Source organism: Vulpes lagopus, chromosome 11 (assembly GCF_018345385.1).
Source record: "Vulpes lagopus strain Blue_001 chromosome 11, ASM1834538v1, whole genome shotgun sequence".
In the NCBI taxonomy this organism is placed as follows: Eukaryota; Metazoa; Chordata; class Mammalia; order Carnivora; family Canidae; genus Vulpes; species Vulpes lagopus.
In genome coordinates, this window is record NC_054834.1 from 27,977,811 (window position 1) to 27,990,434 (window position 12,624).

The window sequence follows — 12,624 nt, forward strand, 5'->3', positions numbered from 1 at the left end:
CCCGCACTCCGGCCCCAGTTCCCAGAAGGAGCTTCTTTACCTCTTGGCCTGAGGCTTCCTCCTTCCCATCTTCTGTGCATCCAGAGAACAGCTGTGTCCCTATGGTCATCCCCCACCACCCCAAGACTGCATGAAGAGGCGGTTAATCACTTTAGTCTTTCATTACGACCACTGGGCTCCCTTTCTACCGATCCTGACCTCCAGCCCAGCATTTGCCCCTTTTCAGTCCAGCGTGTCCGGGTGGGCCGGGGAGGAGGCGGGCTGGGGCGTCAGCTGCAGATCTCCTGGAGCAGCGGCATCATGGCAGACAGTCCCTGGATGTGCTGGATTTGGTGCCCGTACGCATTGTTAATGCTCCGGAGCTCAGCCAACAGGCCCAGCAGCTTTGCATACAGAAACCTTTGGAGGAAGTAGTGGGGTCACCAGGGAAAGAGGGAAAGGAGGCAGCCGAGAGTGTTGTCTTGAGGTCCTGCTCCCCTGAACTTCCCTCAGGGAGGCTGGGTCTGAACACTAGAGAAAGTCTTGCTCCGGTATGACAAGTTTATCAAAAATTCCAAAGGCCCCCAAAGGGCCCTCTGACACTGTCTTCTCTCACCATGCTGTTTTTCTTGACTCCAGAGGTCTGAGGGCCAGGTGTGAAGAAGGCCCCAGACTTGGTCAGAACTTCAACTGTGTGGAATCTGTGGATCTGGCCTTCTAGAGCAGGTTCTAGAAGGCGGGCATGTTGTGTGGTATAAAGCATCCCTCTTCTGGCCAAACTGGCTCATTGAGGAACAAATGAGAACAGGTGGAGTGTACCTCAGAGCCTGGGTAGATCACGGACTGTTGAGCCAGGGCCTGGCTTTGGCCGTGAACCTGAACTTCAAGGGGAATGAAAGATGAAAGGATTGGGCCATTGGAGAGGAAGGGAAGGGCCAAGGAGAGAGAGCAAACAAGAATCTTGGAAGGCTGCATAGCCCGGAGAGCAGGACTGGTAAGGCGATGGGTGTCATCAATCTCAGGAATGCTATCATACAGAGCCTGCGAGCTACTACTTTGCATCTACTGAATAAAAAAAAAGTCTGGAAAAAATCCGATGAAACAGCAGTAGGAGCGGTTTGGATGCCAGAACCATATGAGGTGCAAAGGGAAGGACTAGAGCCCCCCAGGGACCCGGTTTCCCAGAGGCAAGGCCAGTAGAGTGTTGCTCCTGAGCTCAGTGCTCCCCTCGCTGTGCTGCCCCTGCAGCTTCCTAGCACCCCCCCCTTCGCCCCCCCCCGCCCCCCCACCCCGTACCACCCTCCCCTTCCCCCGTACCGATCCCGAGGCCTGGGCTGCTGGCCTCTGATGTAGCTCTGCAGGGTCAGGGCCATCACCTCTTGCAGATGGTCGATCTCCTCCCTCCGGGTAACCCCAGGCCTGTCTGGAAGGCACGGGGCGGGGAAGGACGGGCTTGGGTTTGCTGACGAAGGCCCGGGCTGGAGGGAGTTGGGGGGCCTGGAGGAGCTGAAGCTTCTGGGCTTTGGGGGATGCTCACCGGGAGAGAAGAGGGCCATGGCGGCCAGGAGCACGTACTCGGGCTCCTGGAGCTGGAGTCGCTTCAGGGTCCCGTGGAAGCGAAAGAGCAACTCTAAAAACTCTTCCTGGAAGCCCGCTGGGGAAAAGGCTAGTCTTAGGCTCCTTCTGGCCGGGCCACAGGGCAGGGGGCAGGGTGTAGGGGCAGGGGCAGGGGCAGGGCAGGCCACAGCCCTGGGTGCAAGCACCGCCTCACCGTGGACGCCGTCCTCCATCGTGTAGCGCAGCGGCCCGCAGAGGAAGTGTCGTGTTTGGAGGCAGAAAGTGGTGTTGAGAGCAATGTGACAGATTTCCACAGCTGCGCCCTTGAGGAGGGATATCTGGTCCTCCATGGGCAGGGACCTTGGGGAGCACAGGAGCGCGTTAGACTCTACCCGGGCGGGTAGCTCCAAGCTCCCACTGAGCCCACTTAAGAGCAAAGGAGGGGATCCAGGACCTGGGGCTTCGGCGAGGCTGCAGGATGGGCTAGTGCGTCCGTGACTGTGTGTGTGTGTGTGTGTGAGAGAGAGAGAGAGAGAGATTGTTATTTTTTTAAAGATTTTATTTATTCATGAGAGAGAGAGAGATAGAGGCAGAGGGAGAAGCAGGTTCCCTGCGGGGACCCCGATGTGGGACTCGATCCCGATCCCGGGACTCCAGGGTCACGGCCTGGGCCAAGGGGAGGTACAAACTGCTGAGGCACCTGGGGATCCCGAGAGATTATAATTTATCAGAGTGCTTTCCTCCCAAAAGGTAAGGGGAGCTCACGTACCGGAAGAGAGGCAGGTCCTTGGTGAACTTGATGACTTGCTGTACCATGAAAGTGTTGATGTCTGCGAAGTGCACGAGCAGAGGCATCACAGGGACTGGGATGGGCAAGCGCTGGTAGTGGGTGAACAGATGAGCTGGAGGCTGCAGACATCAGAGCCTAAATGAGTGGCTCGGGTCCCAGGGATCTCTCCAGCCCTGTCTTGGAAGGGCCTAGGAGCCTGTCTACACTGGGGTCCTGGAGAAGTCTTGCCCTCAGGCCAGCCCCCTAGGGCACCCTTGGGGTCACATTTCAGCCCAAAGCCTCTATCAGTTCTCACCCTGAACTGCACAAACTGGTCAAACATGGTGCCCACGTGGCGGGTGTGAGCCCCCAGGAGTGTCTGGACTAGCTCTTTCTGCTCCTTGCTCAGCTGCAGAGGTGCTTGCTGGGCCCGCCGCTGGGCCTGCTTTGCTCGCCGCAGCGCCAGGGCTTCAGCCGACAGGATCACTGCCCGGGAAAGAGGACAAAGCCACTGAGGCCGGGGGAGAGCACCTCTCTCTGCCAGCCCCGTGCCCCGGACCCATCGGATCCCCCGCACAGTGAAGGACATGGGAAGGGAGGAGCAGTCCTGAGGCCTCCTTGGGCTTGGCTGAAGTCCTGGAGGCTCAGGTGGTAGGGGTTCCTGCACACTCTCCCCAGCCCACGAGGCACCGTCGGGGGTAAGGGAGAGGAGAGGAGGGTGGAGAATGGAGTGGTCACGGTGGAGGGAGATGTTAGCTTCTGGGCAAACACTGAAGAAGGAGGGCACTTGGTTCCTAAAATATCAGCCCTATAATTTCAAGGGTTCTGGAGTTACACCTGGCTGGACGGAACAATGCTATGGGTACACAGGGCAGGTGTTCTTATCCATATTCTTCAGATACGTGAGTGGGCTGGCTCTCCAGTGACTGGTCCAAGGTCACAGAATACTAGAGCGATGCAGATAGAAATCCAGCGAAGATTTTTTGGCTCCTATGGTTTCCTATCTGCTGCTCCATATTGGAAACTGGTGTGATACCACGGGAAAAGCTAGGGCTTGGGCGTCGGAAGGGTCTGAACACGGAGGCTGCAACTTTGCAGCTGAGGGAACTCAGGCACATTCCGTGAGCTCCAGTGACATCATCTGTTGGGAGCATAGCCTCATCATGTGGCATAGAGAAATGGCATTAAATGATTCACCCAACAGCTACCAAGTACCTACTAAGTGACGGGCACTACATGTGTGAGAGAGAAAAATCAGGCCATGTGAATATCTTAGGGGAAGAGCATTCTGGGTAGAGGGAATGGCAAGCACAAGTGCACAAGTCCTGAGGAGTGTGTGCTGGGTGTGCTTGGGGTGGGGGCGGGGCACTGAAGTTAGGGTGGCCGTGATGGATTGAACCAGGAGGGAAGAGTAGGAGATAAAGTCTGGGAGGCTCTGTGGGGGAAGCTAGGCCATGAGATCTTGGACTGTAAGAGAGATGAGGGGTCACGGGGGTTTTGAGCAGAAGAGGAACATCATCTGACTTGTTTCCAAAAGCTCACTCTTCTGGTGCGGAGAATATGCTTTGGGAATAGAGGACAGAGCAGAGAGACCTGCTGGGTGGATTCTTGCGTTGGGAGGGGGCCAACTCACTTTCCTTCCTCATGCCAGCATCTAGGCACTTCTGCAACCTGCAGGCCGGGCAGTGGCGCCTCTGAGCCTTGTTGACCTTACAGCTTCCAGCAAAGGGGCAGGTGAGCCCGGTGCTTTTGCTGACCGTTCGTCTGTGAGAGACGGAGACACTCAGGAGGGTGGTCGTGGATGCCAGTGAACAGGTGGCTGCGTGAGGGGCTGAGATGACATGGTCTGTCTGGTGATGTGGGCCAATCTGAGCTGTGGCCAAGGGTCCCTAAGGGTGGGCAGGGTACAACACCTCTCAAGCATTTCCACAGGGACACAGGATCACTTAGGAGAGCCTCGTTGGCACAGCACTGGCTCGGTGCTCTGCAGGTGGGGAGTACATAATAAGTACTCTGGACCAAGGGGTTGTGTCCACAGGACCAACACTCGGCCTTCCCTCTATTATTGTCACCTGTGTATGCAGTGTTGTTGTTGGCAAGATGTAGCATGCTAGCCACGGGGCAGTCAGGCCCTGAGAGGCAGGACTGGCTGGACAAGCCCGGGCATGTGCCAGGGCTGACAGGCTGCCCCGTGGGCAGTTAGGGAGGTCGTTTCTCCTGGGGAGGAAGCTCTTACCTGAAGAAGCCCTTGCAGCCCTCACAAGTCAGGGCATGGAAATGATAGCCCGTGGCTCGGTCCCCACATACCATACAGTTCCTGGGCTCATCGTCCCCACTGGCCATGGCCTCAGATGCTGTGATGCTGTCACAGGCCCCTGAGTGTGGGAGGGGTTAGCAGTCAGCTGGAGGCCACTCTTGACGCTCTTCTGCTCCTTCTGACCGGCGATGGGACCTCTTCCCAAACCTTCCGTGGGCCTCACCCTCTGTCTTACCTGTGCTTTATTGCCTCTCATCTCTGGCCCCCAGAAGATTTCCTACCTGCTACTCTTAGGCCTGTCACCCGCAGACTCTGACTCTGCACCTGCTTTCCCCTGGGTTTCAGGAACTGCCAGTGTTCGGAGTTAGGGATTATGACCCTTCATACCTGGAAAACAGGGAATTTCTGTTGCGTGTGGCGTCCAGTGGTTCTCGGCAACTGCCTAGATAAGGCACAGACTCTGGACCCGGGGCAAAGGCCCAGGTGGGAGGTTTTCCCAGCATGCCCATGGTGCAGGCTGCTGGCACACAGGGAGGGACCCTGCTGGGTAGGGACGGGGCCTCATGACTCACTAAAAGCTGCTGCTTATCAGACCCACTGAGCCCTTCCTTACTACTGAGCTTCGGGCTAGATCGGCAAGCCTCCTTCGAACATGGATCTTGGACAAGCAGGGAAAGGAGAGGGAGAGAGCAAGCTTTTTCCTGTGCAGTAGGACAACAGTAAAACAACAGGCATGCCAATTGCACAAGGCTCCTACAAGGAAGGTTCTTAAGAAGAGACTGAGGTCTAATGAAGAGCTTCTGCGAAGAGCTAGTGAGGTCTATACTTCCTAACTGGGGAGAGCTGAGAATTAAATCAGAGTAGCCTCTTATCAATTAGAGGTAGTAGTTAGGATTGATTTGAGGACTCTTGCGCCCAGCTGGCTTTGTGGGCACCTGGCCTATGCAGTCACACAAGAGCCGGGGCTCAAGAGGGTCCTGGGTTTGGTTTCATGCTCGGCCATGGCTGTCTCGAAATTCTTTTTTTTTTTTTTTTTTTTTTAAGATTTTATTTATTTATTCATGAGAAACACACACAGAGAAGGCAGCAGCAGAGGGAGAAGTAGGCTCCATGCTGGGAGCCTGATGTGGAACTTGATCCCTGGACTCCGGGATCACGCCCTGGGCTGAAGGCAGGCGCTCAACCGCTGAGCCACCCAGTTGTTCCTGTCTTGAAATTCTTAATGATTTTTGAGTAAGGGAATGCGAATCTGCATTTCTGTTTTTCAACAAGCCCTGCAGATGATGTTCTCGGTCCTGTCTAGAGCCAAGATGAAGGGCTTCTAATTAATACGTTTAAGAATCACAAGTAGGAGTCTTCACCAGGGTTGTCTCATGTTCCATCAACACTGAAGAATATTTTGCAGGTGTGAAAACTGTGTGTGTGTGTGTGTGTGTGTTCTCTCAATATCTATGAACTGAAAAAGCATTTCAAAAGTTATTTGGATGTTTTGGGGATGGACAACATTTTGGTTACATCTATGTTAGGTAAATCTGATACTACACACATGCTAGAATGGAGTCCAAAGCTGTCTTCTTTTTTTTTTTTTTCCAAAGCTGTCTTCTAATTTGAAGGTCCTCACTGCAGATCTCCCCTGGTGTTTGCTATTTCTTTTTTTTAAAGATTTTATTTATTTATTCATGAGAGACAGAGAGACAGAGAGAGGCAGAGACATAAGCAGGCTCCATGCAAGGAGCCCGATGTGGGACTCGATCCTGAGACTCCAGGATCACACCCCCGGCTGAAGGCAGACGCTTAACCGCTGAGCCAACTGGGCGTCCCAGGTGTTTGCTATTTCTGCACTGGTATAGCCTTCTCCCACTAGAAATATGCATATTTATTTATTTAGTCATGTCTTTTTCTTCCATTAAAAGTTCAATCATAATTAACGTTGCTCTAAATATGAGTTTAAAACCCATGTGTAGGGGCACCTGGGTGGCTCCATCAGTTAAACATCTGCCTTCAGCTCAGGTCATGATCTTGGGGTCCTGGGATCAGCCCCACATTGGGCTCCCTACGCAACGGGGAGTCTGTGTCTCCCTCTCCCTCTGCTGCTCCCGCTTGCTCACTCTGTCTCTGTCTCAAATGAATAAAAAAACTATCGTAAATAAATAAACACGAACCCACAATCAGGTTGGAGTCATAAAAACCCAGAGAGAGAGAGATACAGAGCCTTATTTAGTCCCCCAGAATGAATTGTATTAACTATTATATTTTGAAATAAGTGGAGTTCCAGAGAGCCCAGGTGCTTAGATCTGGTTCTTGGGGGATGCTGAGCACATCTCTGGGTGCACATCTTTTGGCATATTCTTCTGAGTGTGACTGTGAGAATTCATACTAATTCATCTAACCAACATATATTGACTAAGAACCTACTATGTGGTAGACATTAGGAATGAAAAGCTGACTAAGATGCTCTTCTGGCCTTATGGACCTTAAACGTGCTAGTGAGGGGACGCCTGGGTGGCTCAGCAGTTGAGTGTCTGCCTTTGGCCCAGGGCGTGATCCCGGGGTCCTGGGATCGAGTCCCACGTTGGGCTCCCTATAGGGAGCCTGCTTCTCCCTCTGCCTGTGTCTCTGCCTCAATCTCTCTCTCTCTCTCTCATGAATAAAGAAATAAAATCTTTAAAAAAGTGCTAGTGAGAAAGGCAGACGTTTGCACAGATAGAAATCTAATCAGATCAATGATGGTGCTGTGCATGGAGCATATGGGACCACAGAGCAGGGGCACCTAATCCACTTTGGCAAAAAGGTGTTGAGGAGGAGGCAGGAAAGGCTTCCTGGAGGAATGACAGCTGAGTTGATTTTGAAAGGGTAATGAGGAGTTAGGTGAAAACAAAATGCAGTTTAAGCAGAAGGTGCAACGCGAGAAAGTTCCAGAAGCCAGATCCAAAAGGTGCCTGTGGTTGAACCCCAAACAAACCTCTCGTGCTGGAGCCCAACACTCCAGATTGGGAGTGGGAGGGAAGAAATCTGGAGTGGTGGGCTAGGAGGCAGAGATGGAAGCAGGGCCAGTTCACAGGGGACCTCCTGTCTCCCAGACGAAGCAGGTTGGATCCATCAGAAAGCTTTTGAAATGACACGGGCAGACCTATTCTGGTTAGATCTATCTCACTCTAGATATCTTACTTTGCTGGCTGTTTGGAAGATGGATCTGATGGTGCAGGGTCTGAGGCAAAGGGACCAGTAGGAAAGCTATGGCCGCGATGTAGTTGGGAGAAGATTACGTCTGAGGTAGCACAGTGGGAAGCTGTAGAGGAAGAGGGGGTTTTGAGAAATACACGGGAGGTGCAATCACTGGAACTTGGTGACTACTAGAGGAAGAGGAAGAGGAGTCAAACAGGACTCCAGATTTCTAGCTTGAGTGATTAAGTGATGAAGTACCATCCCCTGGGAGAGAGATGACAGGAGGAGGACCGCGTTCTGCATACACCCACCCACCAGTTTATTAGCTGACTTCACTTGGATGTCACATAGGCATCTCAAATTCAGTAGGTCTTTAAAAAAAATATTTTATTTATTTATTCATGAGAGACACACAGAGAGAGGCAGAGATACAGGCAGAGGGAGAAGCAGGCTCCCTATGGGGAGCCCGATGCAGGACTGGATCCCAGGACCCCGGGGTCACGCTCTGAGCTAACGGCAGATCCTCCACTGCCTAGCCACCCAGGTGTCCCTCAGTAGGTCTTAAAATGCCGCTTTACGATACCTAAGGCACAACCAGTGAAATAAAAAATAAACAAGTAGGACTGCATCAAACTAAAAAGCTGGACAGCAAAGGAAACCGTCAACAAAATGAAAAGGCAACCTAGAGAATGGGGGAAATGTTTGCAAAGGACACATCCAGTAAGGGGTTAATATCCAAAATATTTAAGATGGGATCCCTGGTGGCTCAGCGGTTTAGTGCCTGCCTTTGGCCTAGGGCATGATCCTGGAGTCCCAGGATCGAGTCCTACGTCGGGCCCCCTGCATGGAGCCTGCTTCTCCCTCCTCCTGTGTCTCTGCCTCTCTCTCTCTCTATGTCTATCATGAATAAATAAATTAATTAATTTAAAAAAATATTTAAGAAACTCAATAGCAAAAGCTGGAACCAAAACCAAATAATCCCCCCCACCAAATAACCCAATTAAAAATGAACAAAGGACCTCAATAGACATTTTTCCAAAGAAGATGTTTAAATGGCCAACAGGTACACGAGAAGGTGCCAGCATCCCTCATCATCAGGGCAATGCAAATCAAGACCGCAGTGAGATACCATCCCACACCAGAAAAACAAGAGCTAACAAGTGGTGGTGAGAACGTGAAGAAAGGAAACCCTTGTGTGTGGGAATGTAAATTCACAGCCACCATGGAAAACAGTATGGGAGTGCCTCAAAAAATTAAAAATAGAACTACCGTATAATCCAGCAATTCCATTTCTGGGTGTATATCCAAAGGAAACAAAGTCTCTGTCCTGAACCGATATGTGAACCCCTGCATTCATTGTAGCATTATTTACAATAGCTTAGATGGATAGGGGCACCTGGGAGGCCCAGGCTGTGACCCCGGGATCCCCGGGTCGAGTCCCGCATGGGACTCCCTGCAGGGAGCCTGCTTCTCCCTCTGCCTGTGTCTCTGCCTGTGTCTGTCTCATGAATAAGTAAATAAAATCTTTTTTTTTTTTAAATATGGGTAAAGATGGGTACACACACATTGGAATACTATTCAGCCATAAAAAGAAGGAAATCCTGCTATTTGTGACGTGGACGCACCCTGAGGGCATCATCCTAAGCGAAGTAAGTCAGAGAAAGACAAACGCTGTGTGATCTCACTTAGATGTAGAACCTCAGACAAACTCTTAGAAACAGAGATCAGATTTTTGGTTGCCAGAGGTGGAGGGTGGAAGAGGTCAAAAGGAGGGACACCTGGGTGGTTCAGTGGGGTAAGCCTCTGCCTTCAGCTCAGGTCATGATCCCAGGGTCCTGGAATCAAGTCCCGCCTCTGCCTCCCTGCTCAGCAGGGAGCCTGCTTCTCCCTCTGCCTCTGCTTGCCTCTCTCCCTGCTTGTATGCTCTCTGTTTCTCTCTGTCAAATAAATAAATAAAGTCTTTAAAAAATAATTCTGATGCTGGCTCTTGCTAGCTGAATTACTTTTGTTGCTCCTTCCCTAAATATTTGACCTCCCTGAGATCCAGCTCAGGGAGTCTGATAGGATCAGGCTGGGCAACTCCCAGACAAGGGAGGGGAGGCAGTCCTCCTCCTCCTGGCTCTCCCTGACGTGCTTAGGGAGGAGCTCAGGTTGGTGCAGAGATGCTCTGGCCCAGGGCTGCCCCTTCTCTCGGGGCCCAGGGATTGCCCTGAGCCTTGTTCTTGTAGTTGGCTTTGGGACACGCCTGTCGGAGCCTGCTCTTCTAGGTACATGAGTGCTCCCAGCCTTGGGGCACCTGGCTGCCTCCGTCAAAAGAGCACTGGACTCTTAATCTCTGGGTCATGAGTTTGAGCCCCATCTGGGGTGTAGAGGTTACTTAAATAAAACTTAAAAAGGTGGAAGGAGGGACGCCTGGGTGGCTCAGTTAGTTAAGCACCTGCCTTTGGCTCAGGTGGTGATCCTGGAATCCAGGGATCGAGCCCCACATTGGGCTCCCTGCTCAGCTGGGAGTCTGCTTCTCCCTCTGTTCTCTTATTCTCTCTCAAATGCATAAGTAAAATCTTTAAAAAAATTAAAAAGAAGTGCTCCCAGTCTTAGAGTCTCCCCCACAGAGCAAGAGTGAGGCTGGGAGCTGCTGGGGTCTGCCCGTGACCTCCATGGGGAGCAGGCTCTGAGGTTAACCCGTGTCATTACCTTCCTCCCGCATGCCTGTCCCAGGGTCTGAAAATCATCTGTGTTGGTTACGGCCTAGTGGGTTAAACTCTCTAAACTTCACTTTTCTTATCTGGAAAAGGGGGTTAATAACACCTCCTTATCAAGGTTTGTTGTGAAGATTACATAAAGCAATATATGTAAAGTTCCTTGGTGCTTGGAACCTGGAAGGAAGTCGGTACACATTCCTTCTCTTACCCTCTTCCTTCCCCTGCATTGCCACCTGCTCCCAGATGCGAGCCAGAAGCCACGGAGTCACCTAATCCCCCTCCTTTACCTCGCTCCCTGGAAACCATCGCCAGCTCGCCTGTCATTCCTGCCTCCCAGCCTGACATGCCCACGGCTCTTACTGGGCTCAGCCCCCCCCCCATCTCCCACTTATTACTGCAGTAACCTGTTAAATTATTCTCCCCACACCCAGCCTCATCTTCTTCCAGCCCGTCCTCCATGCTGTTGCTATTTCTAGAATGCAAATTTGATCATGTCTCTTTCCTGCTTAAAATTCTTCATTTGCTTCCCATCACCTTCAGGATAAAATCCAATCTCTTTAGCATGTCACACACAGTCCTTCGTGATCTGGCCCCGATTTATCACTCTGGCCTCATCTGTTCCAAGCCCGCTTCCCTCCCGTGATCGAACACGTCACATTTTGGCTCTAGATGTGCTTACACGCTGAGGGAGCCCTGAACGAGCGGGGCCCGGTCACCTCTGAACCTCGGCCCCTGTTCTTCTGTCGGGCTGGACTTGCCCTGCATACCTCTGCTTCCAAATCACCGCACAGCCCGTCCTGGTCCTCGTGATCCGTTTGGCCCTGTGGCTCACAGCTACCCCTCTGCATGCACATCTGTCACAACCCTGATCATATTGCAGAGTAATCGTGTTTCTCTCTGACCCTGTCAATCGACTGTGAGTTGTTGAAGTCAAGAGCCGCCTCTTTTACTTTTAGATCCTTGGGGCTTATACATGCCTGACACATAGAATAAATGTTTTTGATATAAATAAATAGGCTTATATGCATTAAGGTCTGATTCCAAGCTCATGCCCCTCCCACATGCATCATGTATTTGGGAATTCATTCATTCGCTTAGCAAATATTTAATGGAGATTTACTTTGTGCCAAGCACATTCTAGCAACACCGGTTCCTTGGTGTCACCTGGATATGTTCCTGTTTCCCTTTCTCGTCGCTATCTTTCAGAGCGGATCCTGATCCTTTGCTATCCGGATTCTCTGATGGGATGCTCATTAATCCTCCAGTCTGATTCCTGACTCCATTCTGACTTCTGGACCATGGCTACCTGAGGTTCTCACCTGCCCTGTCTGCATCTGACCTCCGACAGACCTCACTCAGGTGTCCGTTGAGCCAAACCTCCGGTCTCAGCCTGCTTTAATCCTGTGCGGACCCCCAGGTTCTGGCTCAAACACGTCTCTTCTCTTCTGTTACTTTCCCTACATGCACCCAGACTCTTATACTTTGTACAACTGTCATTTTTCCACCTTGTTCTCCTTGCTCCTAATCTTTCTCTTGCCAGATCAATCCTGTTTCCTCTGCAAGAGCAATCTAACATGCTGTTTGTGCAAGAGTCAGGTTTACATTCCCTGTTCTGATGTTCAAGGCCCTCACATGTCTCCGGCAGCTTCCCTATCATCAACCACATTCTTACTTCATCATTTTTCTCTTGTTAACACCCAGAGGTGGTTTTTTCCCCTTCTTCCCATTCCCTTCCACCTAAAAGGTGCCTAACTTTTATCTTTCCCTTAATGCCCAACCCCAAATCCCATTTTCCGCAGGAAACTTTTGGCTCTTTTGGTCCAGGACCATGTCTTTCTTCTTTGATCTATGATAGAACTTGTACTTTGTAGCACACTTGGGTATGTAATCATTGATGGCTGGTGAGCCAAATCTGGCCTGCTGCCTCTTTTTGCAGAGCCTATGAGCTAAGAATGGTTTTTACATTAAAATTTAAAAAGAAGAAAAAGAATATTTCATGACACATAAAAATTACATGAAGTTCATACTTCAGTGTCCACAAATAAAGTTTTATTAGAACACAGCCACACTTACTGGCTTATTGTTTAGGACCATTTTCAAAGTATAGGGGGACACTTGAGTCATCTCAACAGAGACCATCAGGCCTGCAAAGCCTAACATAGTAACTATCTGGCTGTTAGGAAAAGCTTGCCGAT

At 51.1% G+C, this 12,624-nt stretch overlaps 1 protein-coding gene across 4 annotated transcripts; it reads right to left on the minus strand.

The window, feature by feature from the left end:
* Positions 1–146: 146 nt before the first annotated feature.
* NR1I3 (nuclear receptor subfamily 1 group I member 3) lies at positions 147–5,094 on the minus strand. Of its 4 annotated transcripts, none has more exons than XM_041722883.1 (9): positions 4,950–5,094; positions 4,542–4,680; positions 3,939–4,069; positions 2,622–2,791; positions 2,306–2,445; positions 1,751–1,896; positions 1,517–1,633; positions 1,297–1,402; positions 147–399 (listed from the first exon to the last, which is right to left on the minus strand). In XM_041722883.1, the coding sequence occupies exons 2-9, from the start codon at positions 4,646–4,648 to the stop codon at positions 270–272; spliced, it is 1,047 nt and encodes a 348-aa protein (XP_041578817.1). In that variant the 5' UTR covers positions 4,649–4,680; positions 4,950–5,094; the 3' UTR covers positions 147–269. The 4 variants fall into 4 exon arrangements, with proteins under 4 accessions (XP_041578817.1, XP_041578816.1, XP_041578818.1 ...); XM_041722882.1 differs by having other exon boundaries at positions 3,939–4,136; positions 4,219–4,680; positions 4,844–4,967; XM_041722884.1 differs by lacking the exon at positions 4,950–5,094 and adding an exon at positions 4,844–4,949.
* Between the last annotated feature and the right edge of the window lie 7,530 nt (positions 5,095–12,624).